This window comes from Falco biarmicus, chromosome 8 (genome assembly GCF_023638135.1).
Source record: "Falco biarmicus isolate bFalBia1 chromosome 8, bFalBia1.pri, whole genome shotgun sequence".
NCBI classification, from domain to species: Eukaryota; Metazoa; Chordata; class Aves; order Falconiformes; family Falconidae; genus Falco; species Falco biarmicus.
The window spans coordinates 56,671,058-56,685,025 of NC_079295.1; the positions used below are offsets into that span (position 1 = coordinate 56,671,058).

General features: G+C 49.8%; 1 protein-coding gene across 9 annotated transcripts in view; it reads left to right on the forward strand.

Annotated features, from left to right (window-relative positions):
- The first annotated feature begins 1,124 nt into the window (after positions 1-1,124).
- Positions 1,125-13,968, forward strand: part of EBF1 (EBF transcription factor 1) — a 283,136-nt gene continuing 270,292 nt past the window's right edge. For 4 of the 9 annotated variants that reach the window (XM_056348364.1, XM_056348365.1, XM_056348366.1 and 1 more), the window contains exons 1-5: positions 1,125-2,094; positions 3,490-3,646; positions 3,965-4,028; positions 4,293-4,348; positions 13,478-13,551. In XM_056348364.1, the coding sequence (XP_056204339.1) occupies positions 1,961-2,094; positions 3,490-3,646; positions 3,965-4,028; positions 4,293-4,348; positions 13,478-13,551 (485 nt within the window). In that variant the 5' untranslated portion in view covers positions 1,125-1,960. Of the gene's footprint in view, positions 2,095-2,770; positions 3,187-3,489; positions 3,647-3,964; positions 4,029-4,292; positions 4,349-13,477; positions 13,552-13,968 lie in introns of those variants that run through there. The other 5 variants (XM_056348368.1, XM_056348369.1, XM_056348370.1 and 2 more) reach the window with 2 other exon arrangements.

The window sequence follows — 13,968 nt, forward strand, 5'->3', positions numbered from 1 at the left end:
CGCCCTGGGGAGGGCGAGCAGCCCGACTTGCCGGGATGCAGCGGGTTTTGTTTCACTTTACGCGCAAACGCCGCGCAAGCCTGTATTTGGGGAGGCATAACCCACGCCGCCGGGGCGGCGAGCTCCCTTCCGCGGCCAGAGCCCGTGGGGAGGCGGTGGCCGAGGCACGGGCAGCGGGGCGAGTTGCGGGGGGAAGGATGGAGGCTGCTGCGGGAGGCGGACGAGCGGCAGGTCCGGGAGGGCGGTGGGCACTGCCGCCGCTCCGCCGCCGCGCAACCCGCCCAGCGCTTCCCCAGTGAGAGCAGGAATTGGTTTTATTATTATTATTATTAGTTTGCCTGGAAAAAAAAAATCGGACTTCCTAGGGGAAAATAACCGGACTTCTCTCCGTGAACTGTCCTGCTCGGAAATGGTGTGCGCCGCTGCCCGGGAGCGGGGCAGGAGCCGGGGCGGCCGGAGGGGTGCAGCGGGGATCTGGGGAACTGCAGTGGGGAACTTTTCGGGACCCGGGGCGGGTCTGGCCCCACGCGTGTTTCCAGCGGTGTTTGCGCTGGGGATAACCCCGCTGGGGGGTACCGCCGGAGGGGCGCTCCCGGAGCAGGGGCGGGGGCAGCCCCGCCTGCGGGCAGTGGAGCTCGGGGGTCGGCAGCCTGGCGCGGGTGAGGGACCGGCCGTGGCGGCCCCGGGGGAGAGGGCAGGGCACGGCCACCCCGGCCGTTACGCGCTGCCGCTTGTCCCCGCCGGCTGCGCCGGAGCGAGGAGCGCGGCGGCCTGCTGCCGGGAGCCGGCCCGGGCGGGGAGCAGGGTGCCCCTCCGGAGGGTGTCCGTGCCGCCCCCTCCCCCGGTTATCCCCCCGCAGGTACCTGGCTCGGGGGCGGCCCGGTGGGCAGCGCCGCCGCCTCGCTGCTGAACAAAGGCGCGATCGCGTTTGTATTAATGCCCCCCCCACCCGGGGGGGGGGGTCGGGGCAACTTTCCCCCGGGCCGACCGGGGCGACGGGGCGGGGCTATGCTAACGACGGGGGCGTGGCCTCGCCCCCGCGGCGGCGACTCGCGGGCGGCCATTGGCGGCGGCGCGGCGGGGGGGGAGCGGTGACGCGATGCAAATGAGGGGGCGTGGCGGCGGCGGCCCCGCCCCCCGCCCGCCGGGGCTGCGGGGCTCGTGTTCGGCGGCGGGGACAGTCAAAGTGGCTCCCATAGGGAGAGACGGCGAGTCCGCCCCGGCGCTGCGGGAGAGGGAGGGGGCACTGGGAGCCCCAGGGTCTCCCTCCGGCCGTCCGTCCGCGCCGCCGCCGCGGGTGCGCCCCTCTCGCTCCCTTCCCGGCGTGCGCCCGGCTCCGGCAACTCGCTTCCTGCGCGGCTGAAGGAGGGAGGAGAGAGCGCTTCGGCTGGGAGAGGAGAGAAGAAAGAGGGAGAAAAGAAAGAAAGAAAGGAGAGAGGGGGAAAAGGGGGGGGGGGGGAACTTGCCTCTCTTGTCACTGGAAAATGACACTTGATGTAGCAGAGCCTGCCGCAGCTCCCGTTCGTCCTATTGTTTCTTAAACTGCCATCTGAGATTTTTTTCTTTTTTTTCTTTTTTTTTTTTTTTTTTTTCCTGCTGCCATCCGAGGGGTGTCTTCATACAAAAGGGACTTCAAGTACTCCTCCGGCTTGCGAGCGCTGCAACCAGCCCCCAGCACCCCGCCAGCCCCTCCAAGCACCCAAACAAACTGCACACGCAGCAAACAGCAGCAACAAAACCGGGCTCTGATTGCCGCTGGATTTTTTTTTTTTTTTTTAATGTGCGTGCCTGTGTTTGCTTTCTCTGACTTGCTTTGATTCCAGACATCAGCTGCAGAAAGAGAAAAAAAGAGAGAAAGAGAGAAAAACCCCATATATAACAGTCCGCCTGGCGATTTCATCACTTTTTTTTTTTTTTTTTTTGAGTAAAGAAGGAAGATTTGCGCTGTTGTTTCTGATTCATGTTTGGGATTCAGGAAAGCATCCAGCGGAGTGGGAGCAGCATGAAGGAAGAGCCCCTCGGCGCGGGGATGAACGCGGTGCGGACGTGGATGCAGGGAGCCGGCGTCCTGGACGCCAGCACGGCCGCTCAGAGGTAGGCAGGCTCCGCGCCCGCGCCCCGCTCCGCGCTCCGGGGCGCAGCCGCCTGCAGCGCAGCTCCCCGCGGGCAGCGCCTTTCCCCCCGCGCCAACAAAAAGCCGGCTCTGGAGCTCTGCTAACGGCAGTGAGTTTCGCGCAGATGTCGCCAGTTAAATACCTACCCCTCCTGTCCCGTAGGAATGACTTTTTATTAAATAATAATAATAATAAAGGAAGCGGCGAGTTTCACTAGGTAGGAATAGGTGGGTTTTAATCTCTCTAGCCCGTCGTGTTCGCGTGGAGGAAGGAGTTTGCAAAACTATGTTTGCTGCTGATTTTGTCTTAAGATCTCCAAATGACACTCTCCTCCTCCGATAAGCAGTGAGTTGTGCACGGATGTATCCAAAATATATTTCTCTACCTCGCTTTCTTATCCCTGTCAGAATCAGCAGCCTCCCTCCTTCTCCTCCGATAAGCAGGGAGTTTTGCAAAGCTTTCTCGAGGAGGAATTTAATTCGAAGCCCATTTTCAAAACCACTGCCACTTATCTTAGATTTTTTATAAAAGAAATCCCTTCAAACGGGAGGTGGATTTGGCGAAGCTGCGCCCAGCCTCGATTTCCCTCTTATTTCTCCTTCTCCCCATCCTCTTCCCTACAGGATAAAAAAAAAAAAAAAAAAAAAAAAAGAAAAAAAAAAAAAGAACCAACCCTAAACCAAAACCCCAAACCCTGATGCCGGATTCGCAGCCTGGAGCCGGCATCAGTTTAATGTTGACATCCCCCGGTGTCCCCCACCTCGCCCCGCACCCTCCCTTTGGAGCCCTCTAAGGAAGGGAAAGTTTCTGCAGGGACAACCCTGAAATATTTCAAGTTGTCTCCTCGGCTGCCGTCGCGGTGTTTACCCACCACCCGTGCGAGGGGAGGCAAGGCTCGCAGGACTGAAACTGAAAGATAAGGCACATGGGCGCTGGGGTGACAGCTCCGAGCCGACTTTGAGAAGTGGCAGGACCGATGCCGCTCCGCGGGGCAACGCGCCGGCGGGGCTGAGCGCGGCCCCTCCGCTATGCAGGGCCGGCTGCGAGCGGGCACGGCCCCCGGGGAGGGTTGGTGGGTGCCGGGGCGGGGGGGGGCGGGGGGGGGGCTCTTGGCACTTCGGGCTGGCCCTGGGGCGGGCTGGGGTCGGGGCTGTGCCGCGCTCCCGGCTCCGCGGGGTTTCGGCGTGAACCGCCTTTCCCCTTGCCCGGAGGGAAGAGCCTCGGGGGGCGTGGGGGGATGCTTAGCCCCGGGGGGAGCCCAGCCGGGTCCCGGCGGGGAAGGCACGGGCCCGGGAGCCGGCTGGGGGGGTGGGGGGGGGGTGGCGTGAGGCCGCGTCGTCGGGGCTGCCGCTAACCCGAGTCTTTCTGGTCCCAGCGGAGTGGGTCTGGCCCGGGCTCACTTCGAGAAGCAGCCTCCCTCCAACCTGAGGAAGTCCAACTTTTTCCACTTCGTCCTGGCTCTGTACGACCGGCAGGGGCAGCCCGTGGAGATCGAGCGCACCGCCTTCGTGGGCTTCGTGGAGAAGGAGAAGGTGAGTAGCCTGGCGCCCCGCGGGGGCTCGGCCGCCTCTCCCGGGCCCTCCCCGCTCCGCTCCCCCGGGGCCGCGGCACCGGCTCGTCCCGGGAGCCACCGCCGCCTCCCGGGCGCCTTACTGTCCCTCTGTCTCGGAGGGCAGCCGGGGAGGGGGTGTCCCCTCATCCCTCGCTATGTCCGGGGCAGGGGAGAGGGCTGAGAGCTGCCCCGTCCAGAGCCGGGGGCATCCGATGTGCGAATGATGGAGAAGCTTCATATGAGATTTTTTTTTCTTTCCCCTTTTACCTCCGGCCTCCCGTGTCCTCTTTGACTTCAGGAAGCCAACAGCGAAAAGACCAACAACGGGATCCACTACCGCCTGCAGCTGCTCTACAGCAATGGTAAGGGCTGGGAGCCCCCGGTGTCAGCCCCACCACCCCCCGCTGGCTGCCCTCCCGCCGCCTCCTCGGCTGCAAAGCCCACCAGAGGCCGCGGAGCCGCTGCCCCGGCTCCTCTCCGCTCCGCGCATCCCTGCGCTCGGTGCTTGGGTGCACCGCGGCCGGGGCTGCGGGGACACGGGCGGGAGCCCCGGCGGGCCCGAGCCCTCGGGCGAGCCCCGGCTGCCTCCGGCCGGCCCCGCTCCTCACACCTCTGCCTTGTTTCAGGGATCAGGACGGAGCAGGATTTCTACGTCCGACTGATCGACTCGATGACCAAGCAGGTAGGTGCTGCGGGACGCCCGCGGAGGAGGCGGGGGGTGTGTGTGCTGGGGGTGGCAGCCGTCGGGGCGGCCCCCGGGAGCGCGGCGGGGCGGCCCGGGGAGGCGAAACCCGCCCCCGCCGCTGCAGCGGAGCGGCTCGGCCCCGGCGGGGCACGGGCTGCCGCCTCCCGCGGGGCACGGCCGCGATCCCCGCTCCGCGCAGCGCCGGGGGCTGCAGGGCCGAGCCGCGGGGACCGACCCCGGCGTCGGGGCTGCGCGGAGGGTCCCCGCGGGACCCCGCCTGCCGCCGCGCTTGGGAGCTCCGAAACACGCAGGCGACCCTCCGGCCGGGCTGGGGCGGGCTGCGCCGCTTAATTAATGCGAATTAACCTCCGGCCTCCCGCCGCCCACCGAGCGCCGGCAGCGGCTGCGGCGCTCCCCGCGTCCCTCCGGCGCTCGCCGCCGCCGGTCCCGGGGCTCCGGGCGGCCCGACCGGGTCGGGGCCCGGTGGGGTGCGGGAGCTGCCCCGGGGCGCGGAGCAGGGCTGTTGGGCGGCAGGTCCCAGCGCCTTCACCCTCGCTTTCAGCCTGCTCTGAGCTTCCCACACGGAGCGGTAACGTGCGTGCCTACCTGTAAAATATACGTTCCTGTAGGAAAGCAGCATCTGTACAAGGGCACTAGCTCAACAACCCCCTTCTCTCTCTTTTTTAAAAATTGGTTACTCTAGCTGCTGCTTCTGCTCCTGGCAGAACGTTTTACTTTCATAATACGTTTCTTTTAAATAGTTGGGATCGTTGTTAAGCCTTTCTATCTTTCAGATATGTTTTCCCACTCCTAATCTGTTTTGCTTGTTAAAGAAAACGCTGAAATTTTATTTAGGAAAAACATTAAGCTTTTTTTTTTTTTTTATACGATAGGAAAAGTCAGTCCCTGTATGTTGTCTGTAGGGAAAAAAACTCTTGGCTTGTATTTGGGTTTCTTGTCTACAGCAAAACATAAAGCTCTAAGGGCTGAGTTTGTTTTAGAAAACTCTCTTTGATGGTCCCAAAACATCTTTTCCTGCTATTGAAGATTGTCTTTCAACAGAAAAAAAAAAGAAAAAAAAAAAAAAGAAAAAAGGAACTACTTGGATGAATTTTACTAGACAATCCACTATGTATCTGAACTCTGCAAAACTACACGCTTCCAAATAGAACCCGGTCTTTGTAGGAATTAAAACAGGAGCAACATACCCTTCTTCATAACAAATCTTGGAAAGCTTGCTGCCATTCCCTGTTTTTCAGGGACAAACTGGTTAGTTTGTGTTAAAAGTAACAAAGTCTTCCTGATGCATGAGCTCTTTTTAGTCCTTTTGGAGCTTATGTGTTTCACTGTGGACCGTATGAGAGACCCTATCAATAAATATTATCTTTAAATAGCTTTCCTATCGTTACGGAAATGCAGAAGCCTCTGCTCATAATCCTGTTGAAAACAGAGCCTTGAACTCATGTAGAGCAGCGGATTCAAAATAATTTTCTTAACAAAGGCATCTTGCATATGAAGAGTTCATCCTAAGGCACTGTTTGACCTCTTGGTCTCTCATTATTATCAAGTCATCAGAGGGTCTTTGGAGAGAAAGGGGGGAAAAAAACCCCGAGATACAGTTTATTTGTAAAACCTACCGTGTAGCTTTAAAGCACGTTCACAATGAAGAAGGCAAAAAAAGTCTGTCTGATTTCAGGAAGTCTTACAAAAACAAAGTTAGTGCAAATTACAGATTTTGGGGAAAGTGCAGTGGAGCTGAGGAGTGAGGGTTTAAGAACAAAAGCTGCCTGAACTTAGATTAGAAAACAGGGAGCGAAAGGCTGTTTTAGATACAAACATGTTTGCTTACGTATTAATTTCATGCATCTAATTTCTTTAGGCATGACGATAATTGCTTATGAAAAATAGGGCATTGTCATGTCAAAACTGTGGCATGTGCTGCTCTGAATTTTTTGGGGGGCCGGGGGCTACTTTCTCCCTCCTCTTCTTTTTTAATTCTTTCTTTTTGAAAGTGAAATTATTTCAAAGTTGGGATAGCTTCGGTTACTGAATGCTTATTAGGAAGCAAAGTACAACACATGACAGAAGCTCACCCAAATGTTGAATATATCATTTATATTTTACAACAGTGAATTATATAGAGGCTTCTCAAGTAACTTTCAAATCATCAAACTGTAATTAAATATTGCAAAGACTGTCTGAAAATTCTTTAATTTTTAATGAAAGTTAAATATATATTGTCAGTCTACTTGAAGGTGTAGTATTTTAATGCATGACGCTCAGAACAAATTGGATAATGAAAAGATTACTTTTAAATGAAACTGTTGCAGAAGCGTACATGTTTCAGCTGGCGAGTATCTTCTCAATACTCACACACGCGCATTCACACACTCAATAATGTGAATTCCCAGACTGAAATTGCAGCTACTCTGAGGTTTCTGGTGGCAAATTAAAAATCACACAGAAGCAAAGCTTGAATGATTTAGCTTCCCCAGATCATACAGGAAAGTAACTGTGGCTCTTTTTTTATATTAAATATATTTATATATTTAAATATGGATACATCAGATTTAAATGCGTTCTTTTTGTCTCACAGTTATAAACTGCAAGGTTTTGTACAGCTGTGGATTGTTAAGTTGGGTAAGATAAAATAAAACCGGTTCTGCAAATCAGCCCTTGGTTTCTGTATGTAGGATTGCTGCCCATAGATTTACCATAAATGTCCCATCAGCAGTATGCGTTGTATCAGCAGGTAGGCAGGCAGGGCTTCGCTACGCTGGATGCTGTGTATGCAATAAATAGTAGATGGTCCTGCTCCTGTAGAGTTCTTGGTCTGAATAAGTTGGGGATTTGTTTGCGTGGCTGTGCCCAGCTAAGAAACTCACGGCAAGGATCCTGTCAGGTGGAATGTGGGGATCTATGCGTCCTGGTGCGCGCACGTGTGTGTGTGTGTGTGTGTTCTGTCAGCTGCGATGCAGTATGGGAAGTAGGGCTGGGGACTAGCGTTACTGAAGGAACCAGGAATTTTCTTGCAAACCACATCCCAGGGCAGATGTGGGGTGCAGGTATGAACCATGCATGCGCTGTTCCAAAACACAAGCTTTTGCTGCACGTGTGCTCCTGGTAGCCTGGGCTGTGGGACTTCTCAAAGGGAAACCGGGGCAGGACTGGTCTCAAAGCACATCGTTTTGAGTTATGTTAGGGATAATGTGTTCGGCCTTTGGTGGTGGCCCCAGAGAAGCGCTGGGCAAGATGGGAATTACGTACCTTTGAGGGGCATCGCTACGTTTCCAAAATGTGCCCTCGTCATTCAAAAATTGTAAATACTATAAGCAAATCGTTAATGTTGCAGGGAAGTTCTTTTCCGTTAGGGTAACAACATTCAGCATCAATACTGGCTTAATTAAATTTTCTTTTATGTTATCTTGGCACCTCATTTTGTGTTGGGATCGCATCCCTAATGCGTTCAAAACCCTGTAGGATCCCAAACTTTATAGCTGTTGCTTTCTGTAAAGCAGCAGCTCCTACCGCAGTAGGTCTGGCTCTAACAATGATGCATTTTGCAATTGCCTGCAAAAGGTGAGATATGTCTGCTTTAATAAAACTGGAGTTTTTAGGCAAGTCTAAGGATGTTAATATATTTACAGAGAGGAGATGCCTTCTATTTCTTCAGCTGTATTTTCATAAAGTTGAGATATTTCACTATTAGGAAAGATGGAGGAAATAAATCTGAAATACTTGTTCCCCACCCAGTTTTCCTTCAGCCGTTCTCATCCATAAGATATAACGGATGCTAATATGGCTCAGGCATCTTAAAAATCATAAGTTTTGCACGATAGCTATTGTCTGTTGCTGAGAGTCTTCATGAGTCAAAGAGCCTTCCTTCAGACTTAGACTCTGCTTATATTTTGCTTTTTTTTCAGCACTTTAACTCTGGATGCAAATGGTTTTTCTGTTGACTTCTCTATCATTCTCTGATGTCTGCAGATATTTGATCAGCTCTATTCTGTGAATACATAGCATGGCCCTTCTCTGGCAGCTACTTGCATGGGGAAAAAAAATGTTATCAATAAGTTCAGAGGAGCCTCAGCAGACTTGGAGAAATTTCACACAAACATAAAACAAAACCTAACCCCTGTGACGGGGAAAGTTTACATTGCGCCAGATTTTAGCAGCTTTCTTATGCCTTTGGTGAGATGTCAGAAGCGCAGGTGATTTTAATTTTCTTGTACAGAGAGGAATGGAGAAGTTTGGAATTTGCATGCATGATCAGGACCTGTGTTTGGGAAAATGTAAACTCATCACAGTGGAAAATGTGTTGTTTGGAGTCTGAGGGTGAAAACAAAGCTGAGGATTTTGGAGAGACTGCCTGAGCCAGATGGCCTGGTGCATTCCCAGTCTGGCAGCCCAACTGCTCCCTCCTGTATAATATACAGCCATTTGTTCTGGGATATTTACGCTAGAGCTGTTTCCATGTGAATGTTTGAAAACCATTAAAAATGAACATATTAGGAGAGATAAATTTATTTAATTTGTGTGAATATGTCGATAAGCAGGCTGTGTATCAAAGGCAGAGGGAGACTGGATAAAATAATTAGATGCTTCTGAATTGTGCATTGAGAGACACAGCAAGAACTAACCGTCCTCCCCCTGGGACCCAGCGCTGCGCTACTTGTCCGGGATAAACCTCACTGGGATGAGTGGAAATTTTGCCTGGGGAAGGGGTAGAATCTCGGCTAATTAAGGGTTAAGTATTCCAAGCCAAATAAATGTAATTCACAGTATTTTCTCTGTAGATATATAGTGGATACAAGCCTAATCCTCTCTGGGTGAAATTCTGGCCCATCTGAAGTCAATTGCAAAGCTCCTATTGAATTCGATGGGGCCAGGATTTTATTTTCTGTGTGTATGGCTGTATACGTCATTCCGAATCATTTTAGTTCTGTTTTTTTGCAAAGACCCGCATTTTGACGCATTTTTCTTTCTCCTTTATTTCAGTCAAGGAGATAGTTTGTTTTGTGGAACAGATCAGGAATTTGAAAGCAAGTAGATTTAGGTGCATGTTGGTGATTTCTCTCCTCTTACTCTTTTAAAACCAAGGCCATGACATAACTGAATAATATAATGACCATGATCTCATTCCTTCAAGATTGTTTTTCATCCAGTTCAGAAAGCAGGATTGCTTGACTGGCAAACTGACACCACAAGACGATTATGCCCTCAGTTGTACCAGCATAAATCTGGATTTATTCAGGAATGGTTAAGGGCAAAATCAGGCTCTATATTTTTCCAACTTATTCGTCAACTCTTTCACTGTTTTATCTTGTTGTCTTTACTGGGGAAAAAGTGGATTAACCTTTTGTATTACCCTCACTCCTTTTTTTTTTTTTTTTTTTTTTTTTTATGAACTCTGTCACTGAAAAGTTTAAGTGAATTGTTTGATGCACTTGTTGTCTAGGAACGACTGTGATGTGCTCAATTTAGTAATTTTTATTCGCTGTCAAGCAGTGAATTGCATTTGATTTAACTTTTTATGCAGTGGTATTTAAATGGAAGTGGGGAAGTCTTATATTTTGACACTAATTTTTTGGGGCCTGATTTTGAAATCCGTTTGTGCATAAGTGATTGTTTCTCACTGGGACAACTTGTGGAAAGGTTACTTGGGTGAGTAATGGCTTACAAAATGGAAGATGAATTTTTTTGGGAAATATTTCAGTTGTTCAGGAGAAGAAAAGCTATTCTGAAACACTTAGGAAATAACACTGAGTTAAAACTACATGAAGTAAACAAAAAGAAAAAAAACCCAACAAGTCTATAATTTTGCATTTCCTTTGCTGGGGTTTTGTTGTGCAACCCTGATGTGTATTTGCAGGCTTATTTTTAGCTCTGCTGTGGTCTAAGTTTATACACTGTAACTTTCACTTTATCTCTCATTAATGTGATCCATATTTGACAAAATCACAACGCTGTTAGCGCAACAAGGATTCCTGCCGCAATCACCCTCTTTTAAAGCCTGAACCTAAAAAACTAATAATTGGGGGAAAAAAAAAAAAAAAAGGAAGAAAGATATTTTTGTTAAGAGTAGCTTTTCAAATCTTACAGTTAAAAATTTTCACAACAGTAACGTTGTAGACCCTTCCTGTAAAAATACTTCTGGCAGCTATAACGATCTGAAACTTTAGCAGTTCCTGTTTCCTTTTTGAAACTAATTGTAGAATTAGTGCTTTAGAGCAGCGCAGTGTGTGAGGCGGTGGAGTGTCTGCAATGCTCTCGGGCAGCCATTCATGGACGTAAACAGCACTTCACGTACCCGTTTGCACGAGTAAATTGGGATGTAGGAACAGGAGCTGGGGATGAGCTGCTTAGAAATGAACTCAGCAGTTCCTCCTGCTTCCTCGAATTTCCTAAAGATTCCTGCAGGAATAGGCTATGTGGTGGTATCTGCGCTGAATGCAGAGAAAACTAAATGTGCATGGGTACAACATCGGTAATTAAATGCAAATAAAGTGAAAAGCAAATCCTTAACGTAGAGAAAGGCAGAAGAATGTCATGCGTGCAAAGAAGGGATCACTGATGCTAAACACAACAGACAAGGTGATTATGTACCACAGTGTTGACTCTGCCCGTTCATTATTGCTATTTAGTTGAGTTATTTAAGCGGGTACCTGGAGGTTAAGTAAGCATAGCAGCAGGGAGAGAAGAGGAAGAGAGAGGGGAGGGAAAAAAAAAAAAAAGAAAAGTAAATTTTGTGCTCTAGTTTGTCATTTCTAGTGCTTCCTTGGCTTCACCAGTAACAAGATAACCCATACTGGGTACATTTATTTTAAGATTTGAAAGTCTAAGAAGAAAGAGCCAAGTCCATCAGTCCTCTCTCAGGCGCCGTTCCCCTGTGTCCTGCTGTGTCTAGAGGCAAATGGGGGCTGGAGGCTTTGGTCTCCGGTGAAGGCCTCGGGGGTGGATCTGCTCATTACCCCCATGCTCTAATTATTCTTGAATTATTGATGAAGTTTAAAAAGTGCCGTGAGCTTCCCTGCAGCCTGGCCTGTCCCACTGTCAGGGGAACCTGATTTGGGGGTTTCTGGAGTCTTTGCAATGTCCTTACTAACTGACCCCATCAAGTGTCAGCGGGTTTCTTTGATTCCCTGGTTTTGGCTGGAAGAAGCTTCTCCCCATCTTCCCCTTCAATGCATGGTAATTAGGATCTTTTGCTTTTGTCGCACCTCCTGGTGTAACACGTGGATGACTGTGGTGCGGTCTTCCTAGGCTTCTTGCAGACCCTCTGTAGCTCTCTTGGCCGCTGATGTGGAGGTACCGCAAGGTGTGGGCCCGCAACCAAGCAGGGCACTGGGGTCCCAGCTGGGGTCAGAGGGGTTTGCTGGTGTCCATGCTGTGGGGACTTTGCACGTGGCCTGCGACAGCTTTTGCGTTCCCTTTACACAAGTGCTGGGTCCACAGGTTTTGTGCCTCATGAGTGGGAATGAGGGGGCAACAGTCAGGAGAAACTCTGTACCTGTTAGTTGCAACGACATCAGTGGCCTTGGTTCTGTCTTACCAGCAACAAAACCTCCCCACTGGCTCTTGGGTTTTAGGGGAATGCACACATAGCAAAACTGAAATGAAAAAATTATAACTAGAAAGACAACACAGTCCCATTCCTGATACTATTTATGGAATCATTACATCATGTTACAATGCATAATATTAATATCACATATTACAATTAAAACGGTGTTGAAATTCAGCTCATGCTTCTCCAGATTTGTGCGCCCTGAGATCCATGCCCGCTTGGCAGATGCAACCCCTCTTACCCTTGGTGGGTTATATTTGTAAGGACTGGGAAAGCAGTTCATGTGACTTTACTTCATCGTATATTAAGATAACTTCTTTTTTCTCAGTATTTTCCACATTTCCATTTCAAAGTGGTCTATTCCATAAAATGTATTTCATCCATCTAGCATACTTTTTTTATTTTATTTTCAGTATCTATTTTACTGTTACCTTTAGGGATACCCACATCAGATGTCATTTTATGTGCAGTTTGTTCCCCAACTTCTTTTCAGGTCTGTATTTTAGAGCCTGAAAAGTTCACACCAAGGTCAAGGTTGATGCTCAGATGCAGAGGTGGACGTCTCTCCAAGGCTGGGGCTCTAACCATTGATCCCATGTCAGGAGTGGCACCCTAAAAGATTTAGGAACCTCAGTGCTATCCAAAGATGCTGTTGCAAAGGCAACTTCTTTTCACTCTTGTTTTGCTGCTGGGAGGCTGGCGCCTGGGACCAGGGGTGGTTAGAAAACATAACTCCGTCGTGATCAGATGGAAAGCCTGTACTGAGTGGGCTGCCAGCACTAACCTAGTTAGCGTGTAATGCCGATCCCTCGCCATCGCTGCTGGTTCTGCTGCTGGGAGCGTTGCAAACATAGACTCTTCTTGAAATGTGAATACGCTGCCTCTCCACAGTTTTAACTTAGAGGGTTCTCCCCGTGCTATCTCAGAGTCAAATTTCTCAAGCTGGTTGATCCTCTGTTTGTTTTGGTATCCTCTGCTCTGGTAGGGCCTGCTTCCCACTTATTTATATCCCTCTAACTTCAGTTGCTCTCTCGAAAGTGGTGGATCACGAGGTTCAAGTGGAGAATCAGGCCCAGGCGCTTTCTGAGGAGCTACCAGGAAAATGCCTGGGCTGTGCAGCTTTTGTAATTAAAAATACATGAACTCTCTCTTTTCTGTTTTGTTGGTTTTTTTTTTTTTTTTTTTTTTTAATGAATAGGACCCAAAGTATACCAAACCCTGATGTTCCGCCCCCCCCCCCCCCCCCTCCCCCCTGCCTTGTAGTGCTGTTAGTTTTATATTTTATTCTGAATTGAAAAGAAAATTGTGGTTGTCTTGACTACTAAAAAACCCCAACCTACACACCGCTGGAGAGATGTGCAACGGAGAGGAGGGAATTTAGCTGTACTCAGCTTGTGTTGTTTTCCAACTGCAAGTCTTGCAGCAGGTTCGGGGGAGACACAGTCTCTCCAGCCTGCAACTCGGCTTGCAACACCGGCTGCGCCTTCGGTTACGGCAACGCATTTTTATTTTCTCCAAACTCAACTTGATGCACAGCTAAAAATGTGTTTTGTTTTTAGGCGATAGTATATGAAGGCCAAGACAAGAACCCAGAAATGTGCCGAGTTCTGCTCACGCATGAAATAATGTGCAGGTAAGAAATACCCTGCTTCCAGTTAATTAGTGATGAGAAGATGAATCTGTCTCTCAAAATCTAGGTTGAACCTGCAGCTATTTTCGGACTTAAATTTATCTTTCTTGCATTAAACAATCCCAAAATAACACAGGTCGGTGTGTGTAATTAGCAGCAAGGTCTCAGTCATCACACTAGGTTTCAATTATTTATAAAGAGTTATTCTTAACGGAATGCTACTAGTTTTCATTTAGACACTGTAGCCCACAAAAGGTCTCCTCACCAAAATTAACAGCCAGTTATAGTCTTCTAGCAATAAATTTCTCTGCCCCCAATTCCCAACAAAACCTTCTCAGTAAAATGACAAAATTGTAATTTTTTGGGTTTGTTTTGCTGGGTGCACATTAAGACTTGAGGTCAGGAGGCCCGTTTTGTCCT